The 25,561-nt window shown below is 34.2% G+C and overlaps 1 protein-coding gene across 1 annotated transcript; it reads right to left on the bottom strand.

Moving 5' to 3' along the window:
• Positions 1-3,417: 3,417 nt before the first annotated feature.
• Positions 3,418-25,189, bottom strand: LOC148950258 (protein dpy-30 homolog). Its single transcript, XM_089092266.1, has 3 exons — positions 25,054-25,189; positions 8,093-8,226; positions 3,418-3,619 (listed from the first exon to the last, which is right to left on the bottom strand). Exons 1-3 carry the CDS (start codon positions 25,072-25,074, stop codon positions 3,535-3,537), a joined length of 240 nt encoding a protein of 79 aa, XP_088948392.1. The 5' UTR covers positions 25,075-25,189; the 3' UTR covers positions 3,418-3,534.
• Between the last annotated feature and the right edge of the window lie 372 nt (positions 25,190-25,561).

Raw genomic sequence — 25,561 nt, 5'->3', positions numbered from 1 at the left:
TACTTCCTCGTTCTTCGGAATGTTTAAAAACTACGCAAGAAATGTGGTTTTAGCGTCAATTTCTATGATTCGTCTGGATTTACTTTCCAAAAAAGGATATCCAGCCGCAAAAAGGAAAGTGATTCCAGATCGGCTTTCCAAGTCGTGTAATAGAAAAGGAATTCCAAACGCTAAGGAAAAGTGCTTTTTGCTTATAGTTTTTTTTTGTTTTTTTTTTTAACAGCACATCCTTGCCCGCCAAGACACAAAAACTTGCTTATAGTTTTTAGTCACAAATTCAAATTATTACGCACAGGGTAAAAACAAACTACACATTTTACTGTTGTCCTTATTTTGTAAGTCAATAACTTTATGAAATGAGTTGAAACTTTGAAAACCTTAGAAAAATATACTTAAAGACTTAGTTGCTTAGCCAAGTTTATTAAGAAAAGCTGATTATGACAATGTAATTGTGGCTACAATCCTCGGCGTAAATTATCGATTACATAAAAAACTTGCGTTAACCTTCGAGAACAATCATAATTTGTTGTCCTCTAAAACTTGAATATAAAATTAGGCTGTCAGCTTCAATTATAAGTCAATAATATGACATTTATTTTTTCTAAAATAACTAGGTTTCTTCCGATATCATTCAGCTTAACAAAAATCCAATGCAGACTGGATTTTCCAACATGTTTCATAGCTGAATTTAACAACAATTTATGATTCTTCTCCGTCAACTCGAAAATTTATAGAACAGTCTGTTTTGAAATAACTTGCTTTTTTAGTCGATGTACGCGATAATTTTTACTAGTCGATCATGCAAGCAAGCTTTCCGAAAATTTTTGTTTCTGGCACTGTCCTGCTGTTAAGACACGGCTTGTCACGAATAATTCCCCCAGTGTTATTCTTGTAATCTAACTCGAATAATTAACCTGTGTAAAATGTAAATGAACCAATGAAACTCACAGGAATAGTTTTGTTGCAGTTTCATTGCCTGATTCATTTCCAGCTTTTCCGTAAGGCGCCGAACGGAAAAGCGGCAATAATGTTACAGTTCTAGTCCGTAAGGCCAGTTCTTTGGACATCAGCCTGTCAAATCGCTGACAGGTTATTTTCATAAAGATACTTTCAGCCTACCACAAGACCAGAAACTACAACCTTTTCATTCAGTCTTGTTATGTAAATAGTTTGACGTTAAGAAAAAAAAGTCAGTCCGAGCGCTGCTGTTTTTGTGAATCTTTTAGAAAGCAATTGATCGCGATTTTAGAATATTCTACAGTAAAACATTATTTCTCTCCCCAGCAAGGACTTGACCAAATCACCAATGGGCATAGAAACAATAAACATATATATTATCAACATTCAAAATACAAACATCAGTAGCTTCAGGAAAATATCAAAAGGCTTGCATACAAGACATGCAGTCCGGCCAGAAGCAAGGAGGCAAAGCCATAGGGATAAAGCCCTCAATTGGTTTGATCCGAATACTTATATGATTGGTGTCGATGTTTCTTCATTTGTCTATTTAAAATTGCTTCAACAAACTAAACAGATTGCTTAAAAGCTTACCAACTGGCAATTTATGAGCTTTATTTAGTGCTATTTTTTTTGTATCTTTACATAAAATTGAGTCAAAACAAAAAACAGTGAACAAGAGTAAGCTTTCGTATTAGCAAAATAAATGAAAATAGCAAAATCACATGGAACAGTGAAGGGATGGCAGGTTACCCTCCGATTGGCTTCTCTCCTTGAAAACTAAAACTTTTATTCTTTCATTAAATGAGCCTGCTTCTTTTTTTATAACCATCCCGGGACGCCATTGAGAATTAAAAAATTCTCGATATCCACTTGCGAAAAATCCCAAGAATGCAAAGAAAAACCCAAAATATTCAATGACAATAATATTTCATACCCCTTTTTGATGGTAAGATTTAACACGAACACTTTCCCAAGATCCCAAGCTCAGTACTAAAATTCTAAGCTCTTACGAAAAATCTCAAGGAGATGCAGCCCTGTAGCCACCAGTTCCATATAATGGGGCTGTGAAACAAAAAAAAATAACGTTACATGGGAGACATAACGCGCTTTACACAGTCTAGGTACACACTATGATTAAAATTTAAAGAAGGCTAAGGGTGAAAAATAACCCTTTAGTCAGTATTAGAGGAATCACACTTAGACTGAATATTTCCTACCTTTGCATTCCAGTCAGATATTAATAAAAATATTCTCTTGACAAGAAGCGCAAATTTGGCATTTATTCATGGGCGTAGGCAGCATATTGTCTAGGGGGGGCAGTCGATAGTGTGATGGAGGGCCTTTTATCAACTGTTTTTCCAACCATCTGCTTTTTCAGTCATATCTACTGTAAATTTGAAGGTCTAGGGGGGGGGCAGCTGTCCCCCTCCCTACGCTCATGCATTTATTGCTTGTGAAAGTCGCTTATAAAATAATAAATATATATCTTGCCTTATTACTTTGTAGTCAAGCTTTAATTTAAGAAATTTACAGCCAAAGGAGATCACATTTGAAGTATGGGTATACGTTATCCTCTCTTACAAGAATTTCTCAGGCAGAAGTGAACTGAGCCTACTTGCAACGGTCATCAGGCCAAAGATACCGAGTAAAACAGAATGTCACAAGCCAATTGCCAGTTCTATAATTAAAAGGCGACTTCGGTAGATGCCACACCATTCAAGCCCTAGGGACTTAGCTCTAATCATGAAAACCACTAATGCACGAAAATACAAATGCCGCAAATTTGGAGTTTCCCAACCTACTTAGTACTTAGTTTTTCCTTGGTTTTACACTTAGTAGTACTTCGAAATAATAGTTTATTTTAGGGTTTTGACCAACCTCTGACCTTCGACCTACATATACTAAAGGGGTTCCTTAGGAGTGGACCACCGCCCACCTGGGTCGAAAATCAGCTATATACCCTATCCTACAAGATGACACCCAGAAAGCTGTTGCATAAACTATAACTGAAAGGCTAATTTTACTAGTCCACGGCACTTCACAATCCCCATAGAAGACCAAAAAGTGAAAAGTTTAGCAACCATTGGAAAATTTTTAACAGTTTTCTCTTGCAATTCTTTTTTTTTCAAATTAAGAAATCTTTTTTTGTTTACTGTCATGTCCTTTTAATGCTAACTCAAGTAGTATTAAACCCTCAGGACATGATTTCTCATTCGAATAAGCCAATAAATTCTCTTGATGACAAATAAATTTTTCAGGTAATGATATTCCTCTCCATCTCCCACCAAAACTAAAAGAGAGAGGGTGAGAATAAAAGAAATAAAAAGAAATAAAAAGTAAAAAGAAATAACAAAAAAAAAAAAAAAAAAAAAACACCAACCCTTCTACAAAAATTGAAAAAATCTGCAACTTTTGCAAAACAATTACACGATGGCACGAAATACTTCTACAATGGAATACAACCTACATATCATGTTTAATACTTAAGAAAATACAAGGAAAATATAATTTAAGTTCATTCAAATTTCCTTCGCACCTGGAGTTTTACATAGAAAAAATATGAACAGGGAGTTGTCAAGATTCCTTATTGTCACTACTTTCCACAGTGGTTTTGTTTTTCAATAGATACTGACCAAGAAACTCAAAGGGATCTGCTGGCCTAGAAAGAAAATAAAACAGAAATTATTCAAAAGAGCTATTGACGATACATTAGGAAAATGTCATTTTCACAGTGTTTAAATCAGCTGAGCGGAAAATTAATTCCATTACGAATGTAAAAGGATAACGTTACGTTTGGCCGTTTTTCTGTCGGAATGCAGCTCACACATTTTAGATCCAGCAAAGGCGTAGAGTTCTTCATAGCGGATCGGCCCGTTACATCAACAAGCATAAAACGAAGTTAAAACGACCAGATATTACTACAAAGAATAAATGAAACCCAAAACGAACTGATATTACGATAAATAATCATATCAAACATAAAGATAACAAATACAGAAGAAGCCAAAACTCTGTTTTGTAGTAATTTTTGTTCTTTTTCAGTTTAACTGGAGTATTCAACTCAAATTTTTACTCGTCTTGGGTTGTATTTGTTCATCTATATCAGCATTTTTTATCCTTACATTTGATATGATTATATATTTTAATTTCTATTTGTTTTGGGTTTCATTTATTCTTTGATATTAATTTCTGGTCGCTTTAAGCTTGAGTTAATAATAACGTATTAGTTGTGGCATGTCAAGGTACGAAGAGGAAGTAGTTAGTGTGAAATTATTCCTTTCCAAGATTAAATAAAAAAAAACAACAAGTTTTTATAACTGAAAGTAAGGAGCAACATTAAAACTTAAACGAACAGAAATTATTCCGTATATGGAAGGGGCTGTCCCCTCCTCAGCGCCTCGCTCTTTACGCTAAAGTTTTTATTGTTTAAAAAAATAAAGTTGTGAGATAAATTCAAACTCTAGCGTAAAGAGCGAGGCGCTGAGGAGGGGACAGCCCCTTCCATATACGGAATAATTTCTGTTCGTTTTAAGTTTTAATGTTGCTCCTTACTCTCAGTTAAAATAATTGTTTTTTTATTTAATTTTTGAATTAATGCTGGTTTTGATTTTGGCTCACCGTACATGAATAATTAAAAAATATTGCATATTAATTTAACTTTTATTTGGTTAAAAGGCTTTCTCGAAAGTTATTAAATTTTATTTACGAACATGTTATTTTTGCTTTTATTAGTAATAAATATACGTAACTTACAAATTAACTTATGTAACGAACTTCTATATTCTGTCAGAGCGCCAAAAGAATTTTATAAGATTATATGATTTTTGAAAAGGAGAAGTACCTACTGAATACAGAAAACTTCATTTAACCCCTATATTAGAAAGGTGATAAGATTGAGTGTGGTAGTTCTAGAGGCATTACCTTGGTTTCTGTAGGAAGCAAATTACTTTGCAAGATGATAATTAGAAGACTGATACTGAGAGCTACAGTGAATTAAATTCCAAGAAAAGAAGAGCGTGGTTTTAGGAAGGGGGAAGGATGTGAAGACCAAATTTCGACTCTTAGATTTATAATTGAGAAGTGTCTTAATCATCAGACCTCTGTAGTACTCAGTTTTATCGATTATGAACAGGTATTTAATTCAGCCGATAGAAGAGCTTTTGTGGAGGGCCCATCCTAGTATGGTATACCAGACAAGTAAATTGAAGGGATTAGTGCTATATGCAAGAGAAATATTGCTGGGGTTAAAGTAGGAAGTGAGGTTAAGAACTGGTTTGGAGTTGAATTAGGAATTAAGCACGGTTGGTTCCTATCCTGGTTAATAGGATTTGTTTTGATCGAATTTTTCCTAAGGAACACGGTAAAGACTATTGGAAAGCATGGAATAAAATGGGAAGGTAAAACTCTTCTTGTCTTAAATTATGCAGACGACTTGAGTGTCCTAGACAATTTTTTTTATAGTAAATTCGGTCATCCATCAGGAGCCAAACATAAAGCAGGTCATCTCCAAATGGGATGGGAAGAGGTCTTAAGAAAGGTTTAACAGAAACTGAAACTTAATGGAAGAGCATAAAGAGTGGGTCTTTTGAACAGATGAAGAATGGAGAAGGAGCACAGGAGCTTGTGCAGCTGTATTGGCCTTGGGCGGATTGGTGCTGCATTGAGTTTTTAGTAAAAGGAATAGTGTTTATGAAGAGACTAGATGTACACTGGGACGTCTAGTAGGCCAGGTTCCCAAGAAATCTAGAAGTTTTTACAATTCTTTTATGTTTTACATATATATATATATACATACATAAATATATTAAAATCAAGTAGCTGTGGACATGAAGTCATACGCTAATTGTACAAAAAAACAAAAACAGATAGTCCGAGTGAGTGAGAGTAAATTCATGTATATATATATATATATATATATATATATATATATATATATATATATATATATATATATATATATATATATATATAATATATATATATATATATATATATATATATATATATATATATATATATATAAGATAAGGTTTATTCTAAAAAACAACACAACACAAAAAAAACAAATGACCTTCCATAAGCTAACGCTTGTTCGGAAGTATTTACCCTCTTAAAATTAACACTTAATAACATACTAAAGAGAAAGAAGAGAAAAAAAGGAGAAAAAAAAGAAAGAAAGAAAAAGAAAAAAAAGAAAAAAAAATGAAAATCTTACACTCACTCGGCTCCTGGTCACAATAACCAAAAATCAATACTTCACATACTCCAAAACTTCCCGCCGCCACCCCATAAATAATAATAATAAAAAAAAAAAAAAAAAAAAAAAAAAAAAAAAAAAAAAATATATATATAGGAAAAACGGGAAAAACGCAAATTATTCCAGACAACTGGCCCCACATGACGTATTGAAAATAGCGATCTAGTACTAGTAACTTGAGGTGTCCGTATATCTCTAGCATGACGAGTAGGATAATTGTGTACATTCTCACCAGAAATAAATAAATTAAAAAATTTGAAAAACACTTGGGAACCAAATTAGAAAAATATTTAAACATACCGGTTTGCTGTTGCAAGTATGTCCTCCCACTGAGGTTGGATTGATGTGTGCAGGTTACGGAGATCTGTCTGGTACGTTCGACGCAGGGTGTTTCTGGGTCTGCCCCTGCGGCGTGGACCCGATGGCTGCCAATGGAGCTCTGCATTTGGTAGTCGGAGATTGTCCATACGTAGTACATGGCCAAGGTATCTTCATCGGCGGACTCTTATAATATGTGTCACAAGAGGCTGGCCAGTCTTGTCACGGATAGATTGGTTTGTTATTCTCTGCTGCCAACGGATGTTGAGAATTCGTCCGAGACATATGTTTTCGAAAGCAAGTATTCTTAGCTCTTGTTCCTGGTTCAGGTGCCAGGTTTCGGCAGCGTAAAGCAGCACTGGCATAGCATTGCTATTGAACAGTCATAACTTTAGCCGTATAGAGAAGCTTTGGGACCACCACACTTTCCGTAATCTATTGAAGGCCCCATTGGCTTGGCTGATTCTTGTGAGCACTTCTTTTGTGGTCAATCAGGTACTTTCTATTATGCTTCCCAAGTATTTGAAATGGAAAACTTGCTCTATGTTTTGGTCTCTGCAAGGGATGCCCAGGGGTGAATCTGTGGTAGCCATGCATTTTGTTTTCTCATTATTTATTTTTAGGCCGACATGGCCGCCTATATATATATATATATATATATATATATATATATATATATATATATATATATATATATATATATATATATATATATATATATATATATATATATATATATATATAATATATATCTATATATGAATTTATGCTGTGTGCACATTTGCCTCCATCAACTAATACAAAAAAAAACCCTGCATACTTACTTAGCTGAAGCCTCTCCTTTCCGACGTTAAAGAGCCTATTATTGTTTATGGATAAACTAATGTGTTCTTTTAGATTACTGACCTACTGAGTGAAGCATGACATTTAATGGACATTTAGCCTTTAAACAAGAAAGTGTGAAAAATAAACTGAAGAAAGAAGTCTCTTTTTTGTAACCCCATGCTTAAAATAGCAATTCTTCTTTTTATAGTTCTTTGTTCGAGAGGACCCTTACTGGAATATCAATTTTAATTTATCATGACAGAGGATGCGCGGAGTTCATCACTGAATTGCATCAGAAACTTGAGAGAATTACGCTGGTTATAATTTGGATTGCATATAAATTTTGTTAAAATCCGTAAGACCCTTCCCCTTTCGTGCAAATAAATAATTTATCCAAGTGCCATGTTTTAGGCCTAGGGGTATCTGATAGAACAACGCCTTATAATCTGTAGGCAGTTCTTCAAACATTGTAAATTTCTTTCTTTGGCTTCCCTTATGGATTGAGAATACTTACATCACTGAGAAATACCGTGTTTCTAATACTGTTGTGAAAATAGACGAACTATCGATTAGATTTCAAAAGCACAGAGAATGTATGGTCGATTTAAATTTTGGCATCACACTTCACTATAATAAATTTAGTTCTGTGAGCAAAGCAACCAAATTGACAACAGTCTTCTGGTCCTATATATAACTATTGATTCCTAATTTCAAAGCTCAAAATTAACTTACCTTTCTTTGACTAGCAACAATAAACCTTGCTGGAGAACAGGGGTAACTGTCTGATCCAAATACTGCCTGATTGGCAAAGGCTGTTCAATTTTAGGTTTTTTATTCTGTGACTCTCCATTATCTTCAAGCGCTTTCTAAAAGAATATAAAACGGTTATGATTTTGTCCTTCAGTCTGGCTATAACATGTAAAGTTTTCTGAGCTAATAGTGAGTACATGACATTGGGCTAATTTTAATGAAACTAAATTAAATGAAAAAGACGGGATGATGGAGAGTTGGCTTTTCTTGTACCTCGACGGTTTTATCTAGGCTAAACCAAAAGAAAGATTAAAATAATTAAAGGCTAAAGTCCATTCATCAACGTCTTTAAACAAACAGCTATATGGTGCAGTGTAACATGTTTCTTTGTTTTCTGTTTCTCATAGACGCTTCAGGAGGGAGGGGGGCAAAGCCAATCCACAAATATTCCTTGGAGGCTAGAAGATACTTGAAAGGGTTCTTTGGCGCCTATAAACCTTCACTCTGAATACACCCAGACCAGATCAAACCCATGATGATAATCTTCAGGCCATCTGTTTATTAAACCATGCTTCCACAACATCTGAAATATTAGATATTTCTTTTGGAGCACCGACCTCACTATTTGTGTGACTTAAGGTATCAGATACCTTTCTTAAATACCAAATCACTCACGGTAGAAACAAAATTACCCTTTGTAGACAAATTACTCTTGGAAATTTGTTATTGAGAATCTGCTGAACCATAAAGTATACATTTTAGGCTACAAATATACTATTTTTCCGAGTTTTAAGCCAATCTTCAAAAGACAGTCACCTTCTGTGTGCAGAAATGTGTAAAAAAAACCAACAACATAACATTGGATAACAAACTTTAAATTTACTTCGTTTAACTAAGACTGGCAGCACGCAAAAGTAATGCTTCAATTCTTTAAATACAAGAAAGGCTTAGGTATAAGGGGTCCTACACTAATAAGCACCCTGGATCCCTCTACTCTGACACTATTAAAACCCTGTGAAGACCCTAAAAGGACAACAATTCCCAACTTGGTTAGTTCAAGCTGATTTTTTCCTCAAAGCCACAACCTTTAGAATACAATGATAAAATAAGTTGTGATCTACATACTATATAGGCTACCAATTGGTTCTTGTTTCAAAACGAGTATTCTATGTTGAATGTTATGCAGTCTATCCAAGCCCCAACCCACCCAACAGTTTTGAAAGCAAGTATTCTGTGGTGTATGTTACCCCCTATGAGCGGTTATACTACCCAGTGCTCAGAAACTGGCTTGTTTCCTCAAAATACATTCTGAAATTTTTTTTAAAATCTTGACAAAAACATCTCTAAGGTCTAGAATTCAACAATGAAAAATAAGTCAACATTTTTATAAAAACTAATGGATACTTTTATATAAATTAGCAATTCTTCATAACTTTAGGCTCTTGCTTGGGGGTTGCACTGACTTTGGGAATATATTTTTTGCTTCTTTTGGGTTTTAGACTAAAATGGCTACAAAATACAATACCTTGTTTAGATGTGGTGAGCCCCAGGGGTGAGCACATTTTATATGAGGGGGCATAACTGCCACTAATTACTTTTGGCTCTTAAAAAGGTACTAGATCTCATTATTTCCATTCTAACAATTCCTTTCCAAAACTTACAAGACCACTAGTCATATTTTATGCTTTTGTAGCAAGGGGTTTAAAATTCTGCGAATGATTCTTGGTGATCCAAAATTTGATGACTGACAATAAGATGACACGAAAAAAAAAAAAAATAATAATAATAGAATGTCCTAACAGGTTTGTTTAAAATTTTGAAAAAATTGCATAATCTGTTTTAGTTTCAGGGTAAAAAACAAAAATTTTGGCTTGCCAAATGTTTTTTTTTTCTTAGACCACACTGCCTTTCTATTTACAAAATTATAAAAAATGAAAATATGGAAAAACAGGTGTATTTTAAAACAAGACAGTGGACGAAAAACAAAAAAGCAAACTATAATTAATGAAAAATTCGAATGTTTTGGCTTCACGTCCAAAACTTTTATCAGCAAAAAAAAACAAAAAAAAAAACAAAAAAAACAAAACAAACAAACAAACTAAACTAAAAATGCAAAGAAAAAAACGATATACTAAACTCCCATCTTAATAATGTCCAATATGATAATATTCGCCATGCAATAACAACAATATGAACAAAAGTATGAAAAACTAGGTTGCCTCTCTGGTATAGCATAATGCAATAAAGCAGCAGCAATAATACAGTTGGTATTTGGTTTGACAATCAAACCATACACCAACTGCATCATTGCTCTTGCTGTATTGCATAGTGATATACCAGAGATACAACCCACTTTGTCATACTTTTGTTTGTTTCATTGCTAATGCATGGTGAATATTATCATATTGGATCTTACTAAGACATTTCATTGTCAAACCAAACAAAAACTGTTTTATATTAACTGTTATTAAGATGGGAGCTTTGTTTATCGTTTTTGTTGTCTTTCTTTTCTTATATGTCTTGTTTAATTTAGTTTAGTTTGTTAATTCTATTTTTCTGTTTATAAAGGCTTCCGGAGCTGAAACCAAAACATTTGGAATTTTTTTATTAATTATAGTTTGCTTTTGTTGTTTTTGTCCACTGTCTTTTCTTTTAAATATTACACCCATTTTTCTATATTTTAATTTCAAACTTTTATCTTGTAAACCAGAAAGGGTTAGTTTTCAAGTCCAGGCTCCTGAGCTTATGGAGCCAAAACTGAAATCCCTAACTTTTAGTTACAATTGTACATGACTACAATAATGACAATTATTTATAACCCACTTTCCAAAACTTACAAGACCAGTAGTCAAAATACAACCCTTGTGTTTTTGCAGCAAGGGATTTAAAATTCTGCAAATGATTCTTGGTGATCCAAAATTTGATGACTGACAATAAGATGAAACGATTAAAAAAAAAAAAAAAAAAAAAAAAGTCCTAACAGGTTTGTTTAAGCTTCTGAAAAATTTGGATAATCTGTTTTGGTTTCAGGGTCACAAAAAATGTTGGCTTGCCGAATGTTTAATTTTTTTTTCTTAGACCACACTGCCTTTCTATTTACAAAATCATACAAAGTGAAAATACGGAAAAACAGGTGTATTTAAAACAAGACAGTGGACAAAAAACAAAAAAGCAAACTATAAATAATAAAAAATTCGAATGTTTTGGCTTAACGTCCGAAAGCTTTTATCCACGAAAAAAAAACAACAACAAACAAACAAACTAAACTAAACACGCAAAGCAAAAAACAATATACAAAACTCCCATCTTAATAATGTCCAATATGATAATATTCACCATGCAATAGCAACAATATGAAAAAAGTATGAAAAATTAGGTTGTCTCTCTGGTATTACACAATGCAATAAAGCAGCAGCAATAATACAGTTGATATTGCTATATTGCAACACCATAGTTCTTTGCTATGTTCTTATATAGTTCTTTGCAACACCACAGTGTTGCTATGTTGCTATATTGACAACTAATACAGTTGTCATACTTTTGTTTGTTTCATTGCTATGGCATGGTGAATATTATCATATTGGATGTTACAAAGATATTGCATGGTCAAACCAAACACCAAATGTTTTATATTCCCTGTTAATAAGATGGGAGCTTTGTTTATCGTTTTTGTTTTCTTCCTTTTCTTTATATGTTTTGTTTATTTTAGTGTAGTTTGTTAATTCTTTTTTCTGTTGATAAAGGCTTCTGGAGCTGAAGCCAAAACACTCGGAATTTTTTATTAATTATACTTTGCTTTTGTTGTTTTGTCTACTGTCTTGTTTTAAAATATTACACCCATTTTTATATATTTGAATTTTTATAATTTTGTAAATGTTTTATTGCTCTCAGATGACTTTAATTTTTAATCTCAAATTTTATCATGTAAACTAGAAAGAGAAAACAGAAAAGGTTAGTTTTCATGTCTAGGCTCCTGAGCTTATTAAGCCAAAACTGAATCCCTTACTTTTAGTTATAATTGTACATGACTACAATAATGATAATTATTTATAACCCACTTTAAAAAATAGAAGTGGAGAAAAACTGAAATAGAGTGAACATATAAAACAACAAAAAACTGACAGTAAGCAAACTGGAAAAGCAAAACAAATCTAACTACAAACACTAATCAATTCCACAGCTTCAGTCCTAGCAATCTCAACCTTTCTATCATAATAGAATAGAAAGTGGCATTGAACTTCATTTTTGTACAGCTTTCTGTTTGAGACATGGTCAGTCAGTTGGGAGGCCAAAACAATCCACATGCAATTTCTTAGGAAAACATCCAGCAAATCCTCCTCCTTTTTCTGGAGCGCCTATGCTTCAGAATCATACTTGCCCACTGTTTCTTCCAATAGTTTGATCTTGGTTTGCAGACTTACCTTCCTATTTTTCTAAAGCTTTTTCTACTATGGAAAACACCATGGGCCTTTGCTATTCTACTTTTAACATCTTCACTGCATCCCTAAAATTGCTAGGTACATCCCCTTTTTTAAAAATGAATTAAAAAAAAAAAAAATTGTACCATATCTGCACCCATGTTATTTCTATACACAGCACTAGCCACTTTAATGGACTTATCTGGTATACAATACAAGGATAGGACCATCATTAAAGCTCTTCAATCAGTTGAATCAAATACTTGTTCATAATCTATAAAGCAGAGGACTAATGCTGTTTGATGACTCAGGCACATCTTAATTATTAATCTAAGAGTAAAAATTTGGTCAATGCATCCACTACCCTTCCTAACACCACACTTTTTTTTCTCTTAAAACTTTATCCACAACACTTGTAAGTCTAAAAATTATTTTCATACTAAGTAATTTGCTTCCTACCGAAACTAGACTTATGCCTCTATTATTAACACACTCATTCTAATCACCTTTATAATAGAGGGGTTTAATTAGAATTTTCCTAAAATTGCTAGGTACTTTCCTTTTTTTAAAGTCACATTTATAATCTTTGGTAACTTATCTCTAACGTTCTAATGCCCATATTTAAGAAACTCTTTGCAACACTATAAGCACACGAGGCCTTATTATTTTTTAATCCTTTTAGACTGTCACTAATTCTTCCTTCATATCTAAATTGTCATAAACTTTTTTATTCTTTTCTTGTAACTCTATGATGGTTTATCACATTCTCAAAATGTTCTGCCCATCTCTCTTTAACCCTTTCTTTACCAATAATTCATGCCCTGTTAGTATCTTTAACTGGGACAAGTCCAGATTGACCATTTCCTCTCAATTGATCAGCATGTCAGTACAATATTTTACTAGTATGCTATCTGACTGCATCTTCTAGATCTTCAGATATTTTATCCATGGCCTCCACTTCATACCTCCTTAATTCATATTTTAATGCTTTCTAATTGTCTTTGAATTCCTCTCATTTTCATATGATCTATTGCTCCAATAATTCTTGTACTGGCCCCTCCTACTCTTTATTAAACAAAAAACATTTTTCCTAATGTTCCTAGCTGTTTTTCTAACTTTCTTCCCAAAGACACCATAAGCGATTTCGCAAACTATTCTCTTAAAATTATTCCTTCCATCTTCTACATTGTCAAATTTTAAACTCTCCAAATTAGCATTCAACTGTTCCTAGAAAGTTTCTCCTAAATTCTCATCCTGCTGTCACCATCATGTGAATACCATGCTAACTTATGGGTCATTTTATGACTGAATACTGTATTACTTACAACTAGATTGTTGTGCCTACAAAATTACGGAAGTCTAACAATAACTGTTTTCTTTTTCTACACCAAATTTACCTAGGCTAGGATACCCTCTATCCCAATTCCTACCAACCCTTGACATTAAAATCTCCCAATTAAAAATACCATGTTTCTACCCTGGATACTGTCTATTTTTTCCTGTAGCAGTAAGTAAAATTCATCTGAGTCACTACTATCTCTATCAGTTGATTCTACAGGGGGTTATACATTACAATGACTGATACCTTGCATTTTTTTGTGATAAAATGAGCAACTAGCATTGTATTATTAATACCTTCCTAACTTGAACAAGACTTAGCAGCTTTCTTATTCATCATGAGCCCCATTTCCTGCCTATGCACCTTATCCTTCTGACCTGAGAAAACAAATTTGATAGGCTATCACCAAATCTCATGTTTTCTACTCCCTTGGATATGAACTTTCTGAAACTCCTAACAAGCCTAGTTTAAAGTGCTTGAATTTGTCAGTTATACATCAATACAACAGTTGTCCTTTAACATTGTAAAATTCTAAGTTGCAATTTTCACATACTTTAAATCATTGAAATTATAATGGCCTCAGGAAAAGCAATGGTCCAAGAACAAGTGCAGGATGGGGACTAACACATTTTCTCATGTCTACATAAAGCTCCTAAGCCAGCATAGAAGCAGAGAGTAAGAGATCCCTGGGAGCTCTAGTTAAATGGAGGCTTTGTGCCATCATGGGGATCTTGGTCACAACATGGTTTTCCACACCTGGTGATGCCCTTCTATCAACAAGAGTCTAAATCCTGCACAGCCAATTGCAAACCTATTACCTCCAACTCATTATATATTTGTGCCTACAAATACTATGCTACTACAGGGTGTCAACCATAATAGATAGATTAGCTAGGAAGAGGTTTTTCAGTCTAAAAAAAGCCCACCAAAACAGACCAAACCTAGAAGAATTATCTGTTCATCAGAATCTAGAATAAATGCTGTGCTGTTTACTAGGCTATAATTTCCTAAAAGGTACTCCTAAAGGCCACCCTGCAACGCTGTTAGCAGTCACACTTTTGGTTAGGAAAACTTGTGAAAGGTCTACCCTGATGTCAATACAAGGCCTTGCAAGCAGGACTCCCATGTTGGGGATAGAGATGGAGAAAGGAACTTTTGATGGAGCAGAGACCCCAAACTGTCTCACAGCACCAGAATAGCTCCAACCTTTTATACCTAGCCTATCCTTGGCAGAATATTTGTCACTGTATATAGCTGGCATCTGTAACCACTGCCTGTAAATTTTATACTTAAGTGTGTGAGTTGATTCAGTAGATACTGTGTTTTCTAAAAAATAATTCTATGGATTTGCAACTCCATCTGAAGAAATACCTTCTTTCTCTGATAGTATAATCATACTTTGAAAGTTTCTTTGAATGTCCTCTAGTTGTGTGATGCAAGAAGTCGGCAAATATATTGGGAATAGTATTTACTGATGGTTCATTATTTTGCTACTATAGGTTCCTTCAGAAGACCCACGACACTGGAATATTATTCATGAATATTTTAGGGTTTCCTTCACATGGTACCCAGGTTTTAACTATAACCAAACCTTCAAGCTAGACCTATATTGTGATGCATAATTCCTTGGGTTTGTGAACAATGAAATTAATATAGCCTAGGCTATTCATTTTTACATATTAATATTGTATTGACAAGAAATTTAAAAACCATTCTAAATACCCTGCTCTAGTCTACCTTACTGTTATTAACTGCAAAAAAATAGGCTACTTAATATATTCAATTTTAATTTTAGAGGGAACTAAGAGTACTGGGCCTCTTTAATTAGGCTAAATGTATTTGACAGGGCAGCAAACATCATTTAAAGAGCATTAAATAGTGGGTAAAATTCTAGACAAGCTAATTTTTGCTATCTTGGAAAAGGATTAGGTTAGGAAAATGAAACTGTCAGGAATGAATCCAGGGCCAAAAATATACTCTTGGATTGTTGACAGGCTACAATGTTAACCCTCTTCTGATTTCTAAGTCTTAGAAATTTGCCTACTTGACAGGGCTATACCTAGCCTATTAGAATACTGACAAAACAACATTATACCTTGATTTTCAGTTTCTTTTTCTCAGGTTTTCGTGTTGAAAATTCTAATCCTGTTATTGGAGTATTTCAAGCCAAATCAATAGGATTTTTCCAAATTTCGGAAATTTATTTGCAGATCTTAGAAACCTCATAAATTGGGATTGAGCAAAGTTGTGAAGCTGAAAACACTTTTAATGTACTACATTTAAGCAGAAGATCTGTTTTTCAAGGTTATCCTTTTTTATAACCCAACATTTTTTAAAGGTCAGTGCCCTCTAGAGAGAGAAGGAGCATCCAAAATACCTTCCTGGAATGTAATTTGGTAAATATTTTGCTATTCATATTACTGACTTACAAATAAAATAAACATACCACTCAATGCTTTTTTTATGCTCTTTAAGAATATAGCCATTTATTGAGAAGTTTACTACCAATAAATATTTAAAGCTTTGAAATTAGTCTTCTTTTTCCTTCTTCTCTTCAGTTATAAGCTTCAGATAAATCTATTTAACCTTTTTCTTATTGTCTAATTATGTCAGGGACTTCCTGGGAAATCAAATGTAGAAATTAGTCTATTATTGTTTAATAATAGAATTTATATATCATTGATGAAACCACCTATATTCAGGCAGTTGAAGATAGCTTTGAACAATTTAGCATCATTGATTGAAGAGAGTTTGCTTTGTGTTGGTTGGTCAATATTGGGGGTTAGGTTAAGGTACTTGAAGATTACAGATAACATTAGCCTTTCTTTTTATTTTTGAGAGTTGTCACAAGGCAACCAAAAAGAACGTGGTTGATGGCCTCATCATGTGTTTGGCAGAGGTGACAAAGAGGGCTCTTTATTGCCAAAGTGGTTGTATTTTGGAAACAATAAATTTGGCAATTAAGACCAGTAGCATTGGATTGTATTCCGTGGTATATCTTTGAGTCTTTCTGGGAGGTATCTTAAATGTAGAAAGGTTTGGTTTGCTAGATGAATTTTAAGGTGCCAATGTTGTATATCTCTTACTGGGATAGGCCTTCTAGATATTATTTCAAACTGAAGGGGGATTTAGCTATTTCATCTGCCTTATGGTTTCCTTTAATGCCCATATAGCTTGGGATGTATTGGAATTTTATGGATATGTTGAATCAACATGGCCTCAGATCTTTAAGATCTGTTGCTTGTATTCTATTACACACATACGAGCATGCTATTTCATTGTTGGATAATGATTTACCTGTTGACATGGTGCTCCTTGAACTTTCAAAAGCATTTGAAAGGGTTCGTCATGAACTCCTCATCACCAAACTAAAGCTGATGATGTTATTGTCCAGTGGATACAGAGTTTCCTTTCAGAAAGAACACAAGCTGTAAGAGTTCAGGACTCTCAAGGTGTCCCTCATTTCTCCTTGTCTACAACTGTTTTAAGTGGCATTCCCCAGGGGACCATTCTTGGGCCAAGTCTCCTCAACTTCTACATAAATTATGCACCCAATCTTCTCTCAAACCTCCTCACTCTTGATGTTGATGATTCAAAACTTGTTGGTAAAGCAGCCACAATTTCTGACCTGCAATCTATCCAAAAGGACCTCGATATTCTTGGGACTTGGGCTGATACATGGCTCCTCTCTTTCAATGCTGACAGATGTCATGTAATCCACTTTTGCAGTCATAATATACATCAGCAATACCATCTCCAAGGTAGCCCCCTTTTTGTAGTCTCTAAAGAAAGAGATCTTGGAGTCATTGTTGATTGTCAACTAAAGTTCAGCACCCATGCAAAATCTGTATTGTTATCTGCCCTCCAATCTCTCAGAATGATCAAAGAACTATCTCTAGCAGACACCCAAGTGTGTTTATGAAGCTCTACAAGGCACTAGTTTGCCCACACCTAGAGGTTGGAATGTCCCTGGTGTCACCCTATTTCAAGAAGGACAAAGAAATTCTAGTGAGTTCAACAAAGAGCTACCAAAATGGTAAAAGGCCTCAAACAAATGCCATACAAAAACATTTATGTCACTTAAAGCTTCCTATTCTTGCATACCAGACGAAATGTGGTGACACAATAATGACTCACAAAATTACCGTATTTCCAAAAATGTTCTCCCTATTCCCCTTACCCCCCTCCCAGAACGTTCTGTGACTAGAGGTTATTGCAAAAAAAAGCTTCAAGAAATGCTCCTTAGTCCAAGAAAGAAGCCATTTTTTCAGACAACAAGTAACAAACTTGTGGAATCAACTCTCTGAAGATACAGTGGCTGCTGATTCAACAGGTGCATTCAAGAAAAATCTAGACAAAGAATGGCTACTGCAAGAGTTCCTGCACAACAGGGAAGCTGCTAATTCCTCAACCCAAATTTAGTAAACAACCTACAGAAGTCATAACAGAGCATTACAAGGATGAAAATCCTTAAATTTGCTCCAAGCAGCAATTTAAGGTAATACCTTGTTTAAGCAGTTGGTTCAATAGTACAAGAATGGTAGAGGTATCATTGTCTGGGTATTCCAAATACTCTGGTGATAGCAAGGCAAGGGCTGATTTGAAGTTAGAATAAATTATAAGAGAGGTGTTTCTTGGAGGGTTTAGCATGTTTATAATGGTTTCCAATGCAATGTTGATGGCAGCTATTTCAGCTGTCATGATACTCACATTATTGTGGAGCCTTTCTGTGGCTGCTATACATAAAGTTGAGAAGTGGACTCAACAAGCAGTCCTGAATTCTGTTTTCAAGCCATCCACAAAATCAGGAGGTGGTGGTTATATCTCTGAGACTCTTGTTCATGGAATAATGATTTTACATAAGCAAGAAACAGTAAATTTTTTATTATTCATATTATTGACTTACAAGTAAAGTAAACATACCACTCAATGCCTTTTTTTTATACCCTTTCCAAATATAATAATCATTTTTCTCAGAAATGAATTTTACCCCCACCCCTATATATACCACCAATTCAGGGTATATATTTGCACATTAGGGGGGATCGGGGTAAATTTTATTTCTTATTTAAATGAAAGGTAGGTTTAAACCCCCCCTTAATGTGCAAATATATACCCTGAATTGGTATAATTAGGGGCAGTGGCGTTGTTTGGGGGGGGGGGAGCAAGGGGGAGGGCAGTTGCACCCCAATAATTTGGAGAAAAACTATCATTCATTAAGTAACTTTTAAACTGTGCTCATTTTAGGCTTCAAATTCGCTCTTTATTTTGACCCAATATTTTTTTTAATTAATCCCAGCTTGTTTTGAATGTAAAAAACGCGAAAAATAATGGTCCATTGCGCTTCCTCATTAATATTTATGCAAAAATACCGCCTTTGAAGTCTTATCATCAAGGAAATAGGTCATCTACTTCTTATACATGTTCAGCATAACATCAATCAGGGAGAATTTCGCTCTTGTTGGCGCGTCTAGACGTCTAGTGCTGAAAATACATTATGGTGAGTAACAAGTTTGATTGTTTTCAATATCTGAATTACACTATCGTATGTTAATTTTGCGTTTTAAGCTAGATTTGGCAATCATTTGGTACTTGATCTAGGCTATCCCATAGGGAAGTGCCGAAGGAATTCCAGCCTACAGAGGTCAAAGAACCTAAAATCCAGAGTATTGAATGGTGCTACGATTTTGTTGCTATTGAAACCAGTTCCAGTGGTGCCAATCACGGGGGGGGGGGGGGTTATCTGCCTCCTGGATTTCCCCCCATTCCTTGATTTCAAAAATAAATTTTTATGTGGTATTTTCATGGAAAAAAGAAGAAAAAAAATTGCCCCCCTCCTTAATGTTTTTTTGAGTATAGAATTGAGGCGATTGAGAAGGATATATGTTAAAAAACAATTCTTAGACCTGCTTCATAGAATGTAGAATATGTGTAGAATAATTAGAGTTGACTGATTTTTACTGCAGCTGCACTATAGTTTACCCACCCCCCGCCCCCCCTAGTCTAAAAATATATAACCCAAATTATACGTTTCCCATGTATTTTTCCATGCGTCACTATTGTTTCAACCCGTGAAATTAAATAAAAAATATATTAAATATTTAAGATATTAAAGATGAATATTAAATAAAAAAGAAGGTTTTTTTTTAGCAAGAGTACACGTTGTGGGTGTCATATGGCACTTTATGATTGCCTTATTAAGTTGAATTTATAAGAAGATTTGTTCATAAATGAGCTCTCTATGATGTCCATGTGTCTGGCCTGGCTTTTCTATTCCAAAAATGTCACCCAAATTGCACTTTTAGAGTACCCCCCCCCCCCTAATGTAGTCTTAAGTGGCGTAATTTACCTAATTCAGGTAAGTTTGCGTTAATTAAATTTCCTCTTAACGCAAGTTTATTGGATCAACCTTTTTTGCACCCCACCCCTAAAAAAATCCTGGATCTGCCCTTGAGTGCCACATGGTAGTTTATGACAGCTTTATCGAGTCTAATTTATAAAAAAAGATATTAGAATTAGCCATGTTTCAGTGCCCAATAGCAAGAAGAAATAAAGAGGACATATTGCTGCTGTCCATGCAAAAAATTATTATTTGTTTTTGTTCAAAGAGGTGGGTTATAATTTTCCTGTATAAGGTTTTGACAATATCAATTTAAAGGGTGCACTTTTAGATTTGCTAAGAAGCTATTTTCAAATCACATGCAACTGAATGATGCAATACCGCTTGGTTAAACTGTAAGATTTAATATCCAGTAATGTGCGCAGGAGTTGAAGGAAGTGGAAGGGAGATATGCACTTTAATATTAAAATAAAGTTGGCAAAAAAGACCAATCTTATACAAAATTCACTATCACTTACCCCAAAGCTTGTTTACAGCACTCTACTGTCGTCTCCAGCAACTCATAGCTGACAATTTTAGAAAAAGCTGAATGTAAGCATTTAATTTTAGCTGATATGTGTGTGTTGTTTATTTATGTATTGTATAAGGATTTTGAAATTAACCAAGTAACGTCATTGCTAAATATTAACTTTTCTTTACCACCTCTTAAAGAGAAATGTACTATTGAAAACCTAGGGAAGAAAGAGGCCATCTTTACTTTTTTAACAGTTTCGTACCCCCTCCCCCCTCTACTCTGCATCAGGTGGATTAGTGCATGCACTTGGGGTCCCGGAATTGGGACAGCTGGGCTGCTATGTATTCAATAAAATTAAGAGTTCAGAAAAGTGCGTTCGTAGGCTCAGCAATGTAAGATAACGAAACTCTCGGTTCCTTCATCAGCTCTGTTAAAAACTAGCTCTGTCCAGCTCTCAACTTTGAAGTGTTTTATAATATAATAGAAAACATAATTTATATCAATTTATTTGGTTTTTACAGGCTAATAAAAACAAGAAAGGGCAGAGCTCCTTGCTTTCATTTTTGGTTCAGAACCAACTGTAAAAAAGCAAAGGACTTTGGAACACCAAGAAGAATGTATTGAAAAGAACTATGATTCACCATCTACTTCTTCTTATAGCAACATAAATACAGAAAGTGAATCCAATCTAAACTGTGAAAGCAGCTCTACTTTGACCAAATTAATAAACAAACAAGATCCAGTTAATGGTCCAGCCTCAGCTTTGGCTCATGTTTGTGATGGCCCCTTTCAACAAAGAGACTTGATTTTCCCTTCAACTAATGGGAGAAAATTCAGAATAGATTAGTACAGCACATTCCCTTGGTTAGAGTATAGCCCAAGAAATGATAAAGCATATTGTTTTACCTGCTGTGCATTTTACTGTTATAGTAAAAAATATAAAGCAGATGATGCTTTTACAGTGAATGGGTTCTCTAATTGGAAAAAAGCCGTCCATGTATTTGAAAGCCATCAGAAGTGTAACTCACACATCGATAATGCTTTTAAACTTGTCTCTCTTAGAGAATCGAACAAAACTGGTTCTGTTGCTGAAAAAGTAAACATTAAATACTCCAAAGACGTGCAACAAAATTGATTGTGTCTAAAATCCATATGCAAATCATTGATATTTTGTGGTAGACAAGGTATTGCATTACAAGCTCATGACAAAACTATGGTTTCAAAAAACAGAGGGAATTTTCGGAGCTCATGGAACTTTGCTCTAAGGACAGTGATGTGATTCAACAGTTGTTTGTTGAACATAAAAAGAATTTTCCATATATTTCACCAACTATCCAGAATGAATTATTATCTATTATTGGAGATCACATATTACAACGAATAGTTAAACAAGTAAAAGAAGCAAAAATATTTGCTGTTATTGTGGACAAAACTCAAGATATAGCAAAACATGAGCAAGTTGCAGTGGTCTTGAGATATGTTAATGAAAACTTAGAAGTTCACAAATCGTTTGTTGGTTTCTATCGTGCTGAAACCAATGGAAAAACATTAGCCACATTAATAAAAAATACATTTCTTTCACTAGACCTGGACATTAAAAATTTACATGGTCAGTGTTACAACAGAGCTTCAAACATGAGAGGGCCTTATAAAGGTGTGGCAGCCAGAATACTTCAGGAGAGCCCAACCACAATGCATATTCATTGCTGCACACACATACTGAATCAATGCATTGTCAGCTGCTGTAATTCAGTGACTTCAATTAGAAATATGTTCTTTGTCCTTCAAAGTATCTATAATTTCATTGAAAAGTCAACCAAACGCCATGCAGTTTTTGAGAGAATTCAGAAGAGTTCCAAGTCCTTTCATGGGGGAACCACAACTTTAAAGTCACTAAGCAACACCAGATGTACTTGTTGCATTGAAGCAGTGCATGCACTGCTGGACAACTTTGAAGAAACTCTTGCAGCTTTAGAAAACACTTTAGAGACCAACCATGATGCTGCAGGACAAGCCTATGCTTCAAAAAAAAGTATGGAAGATTTTAGCTTTGTTTTTGACCTACTCCTTCTAAGAAGAGTTTTAATGCAATGCGACATATTGTCGAAAACGTTACAGTCCAGAAGTGTGACTTATGAAGTGGTAAAAAGTGTCAAAATAAGTACTGTTGAAGTATTACAATCCTTTTGATCAGAAGAGTTTTTTCTCAAGTTGTTCAATCATAGCTCAGAATTAGTTAATTATTGTGGTTTTAGAGGTCCTGAATTGCCCTGGAAATGTAAAATTCCAGTGAAATTAGGTGGGGGTACAATACTTCTATATGAGACAATGCAAGAGTTTTTCAAAAATACAGTGTTGTATCCAGTTATTGATGTTTTAACTACAGAAATTGAAAGTAGGCTAGAAGTCAACAGTTTGGATATTTTGAACAACTTAAGCGTAATGCTAGGTGCAAACAAAATGAACAAAGATGCTGTAAGCTTTGTGTGTGAGTACTATAAGTTTGATTTTGAACACTGTATGTCTGAGCTACAGTGTTTTTACGGAGTTGAGAATATGAAAAACAAGAACATTCTAGAAAGAGCATTTGTTTTTGCTGAAAAACGCTTGAAATGTGTGTTTCCTCTGATATTTGATTTATTTAAACTGTACTTCACTGTTCCTATGAATTCTGTGTTGTGTGAAAGATCTTTTTCTTGCCTTCGATGGTTGAAGACATACTGTCACAACACCACAGGACAGGAAAGATTATCTTCACTTGCACAGTTGGCAATTGAAAGAGAAGTACAGATTGACCATGATAAAGTAAGAAAGGAATTTAATATAGAAAAACATAGACGACTACAATTTTCGTAACAAGTTTGTGTAATACAGAGCCAACACATTGATTTTTTTATTCCAGGATTAGTGTGTATTGTAGGTTTATTTTATATGTAAATTTGTCTAATTTTGAAGTGTCATATGATTCATGTTACAATATAACATTAGATTTGGAATTATATGTAATAAAACTTGGAATTATCCTGTATTTTTGCCTTATGTGGCCTGCTTATTTCAATGCTATTTATTAATATAAAGCAGTGAATCTACAATCAAATCAATTTAATAAAAATTCACAAATAATACCTCAATGAATCATGCATAGTAAAAGTTTAGCACAACAAATTTAATCTTACAGAGTCAAAATCTGTTAAAAATTTCGTGTAACTGAATAGCACAATACACGGGGCTGTTAGAATGGTGCTTGGTTCAACTATAAGATTGAGCATCCTGTGCTGGGAAGCAAGATTGGGGAAGTCAAAGGGGATAGGCTTTGCAACATTAGTGATGAAGCCTGCTGAAAAAAGCCCAATCTATATGAAATTCACCTTATTCCATGCAAAAGCTTTTTTAAACTATACTACTGTTGCCTGTAGCAACTCATTGATCATAATTTTAGTAAAAGCTTGATCACCATAGTACTGAATTTCTACTTTAGCTACTTTTGACTATCTTGGAAAGGGGTTAGGTTAAGAAAATGAAACTTTCAGGGATGGTTCTACAGGCTAAAGTATGTCCCAGTAAGATATTTTGAAGTACCCACCTCCACTCCTTCTCCCTCTAGAGGGTCATGACCTTTGATGACCTTTAAAAATATGTGAGTTATAGAAGTGAAACCTTGCAAGATAGATCTTCTGCTTAAATGAAGTACAACAAAATTTTTTTTCAGCTTCACAATTTTGCTCAATCCCAATTTATAAGGTTTTAAAGATATGCAAATACATTTCCTAAATTTTTGAAATAAACTATTTATATGGCTTAAAATTCTGCTCAAATAACTGAAATTGCATTTTCAGAGCTAAAGCCAGAGAAAAAGAAACTGATAACTGAAAATTAAATGTTGTTTTGTCAAAATTTCAATGGGTATAGACCTGTCATGTAGCAAAATTTCAGGACCCTCTAGAGGGAGAAGGAGTGGAGGTAGGTACTTCAAAATACCTTCCCGGGACATACTTTAGCCTGTAGACCAATCCCTGAAAGTTTCATTTTTCTAACCAAACTCCTTTCCAAGATAGCCAAAAGTAGCTAAAGTAGAATTTTACCAAAGTAACTAAAGTAGAATTTTACCTTTCATTTTCCTAAGCTAACCCCTTTTCAAAATAGCCAAAAGTAGCTAAAGTAGAATTTTACCCATACTTTGGTATATATTTTGCTGTTCATATTACTGACTTAGGCTACAAATAAAGTGAACATATCACTCAATGCCTTTTTTATGCTCTTTAAGAATATAGCCATTTATTAAGAAATTTATTACCAATAAATACTTCAAGCTTTGAAATTAGTCTAAGTTACCTTGTTATTTGAATCTTCCATTTCTTACTAGATCTTGTTACAGAAGTTTAAAATATTCATAACACCTATATGTTAGTGTTGCCAACCATTAAAAAACTGCTTGTTTCAAGAAAGAAAAATCGTTAAATCAGCAAAAAGTCACGAAAATTTTAATATGGCTGTCAAAGAGTGATAGCTGCTTTTCAACAGACAATATGCTGTTGTCTTTTGAAATTGCCGGTATTATATCATTTTTTGGCTATTATAAATATGGTTTATTCTTTTATTATGTTTGGTTGTTTAACACAGAGACCACCAATGTGGAGAAGGGTGCAATTGCCCCTCCCAAATTTTGAAAAGGTGTTTATTTTGGTGTTATATTTTTTCCTAGTAAGCCACCCTCGATTATGAAAAAAATGTATTTTTATAAAAAAAAAGTTACCCGCCCCTTGCATTTTTTTCAGTTGGCACCCTTTGTTTATCCCAGCGCTCTGTGAATCTTCACTAGCATCGTTTTAACCAATAGATT

Source organism: Artemia sp. Qi Xiang Cuo, chromosome 7 (assembly GCF_049724085.1).
Source record: "Artemia sp. Qi Xiang Cuo chromosome 7, ASM4972408v1, whole genome shotgun sequence".
Lineage (NCBI taxonomy): Eukaryota > Metazoa > Arthropoda > Branchiopoda > Anostraca > Artemiidae > Artemia > Artemia sp. Qi Xiang Cuo.
The sequence above is the reverse complement of the archived record's forward strand: the minus strand, read 5'-3'. Positions and strand labels throughout refer to the sequence as shown.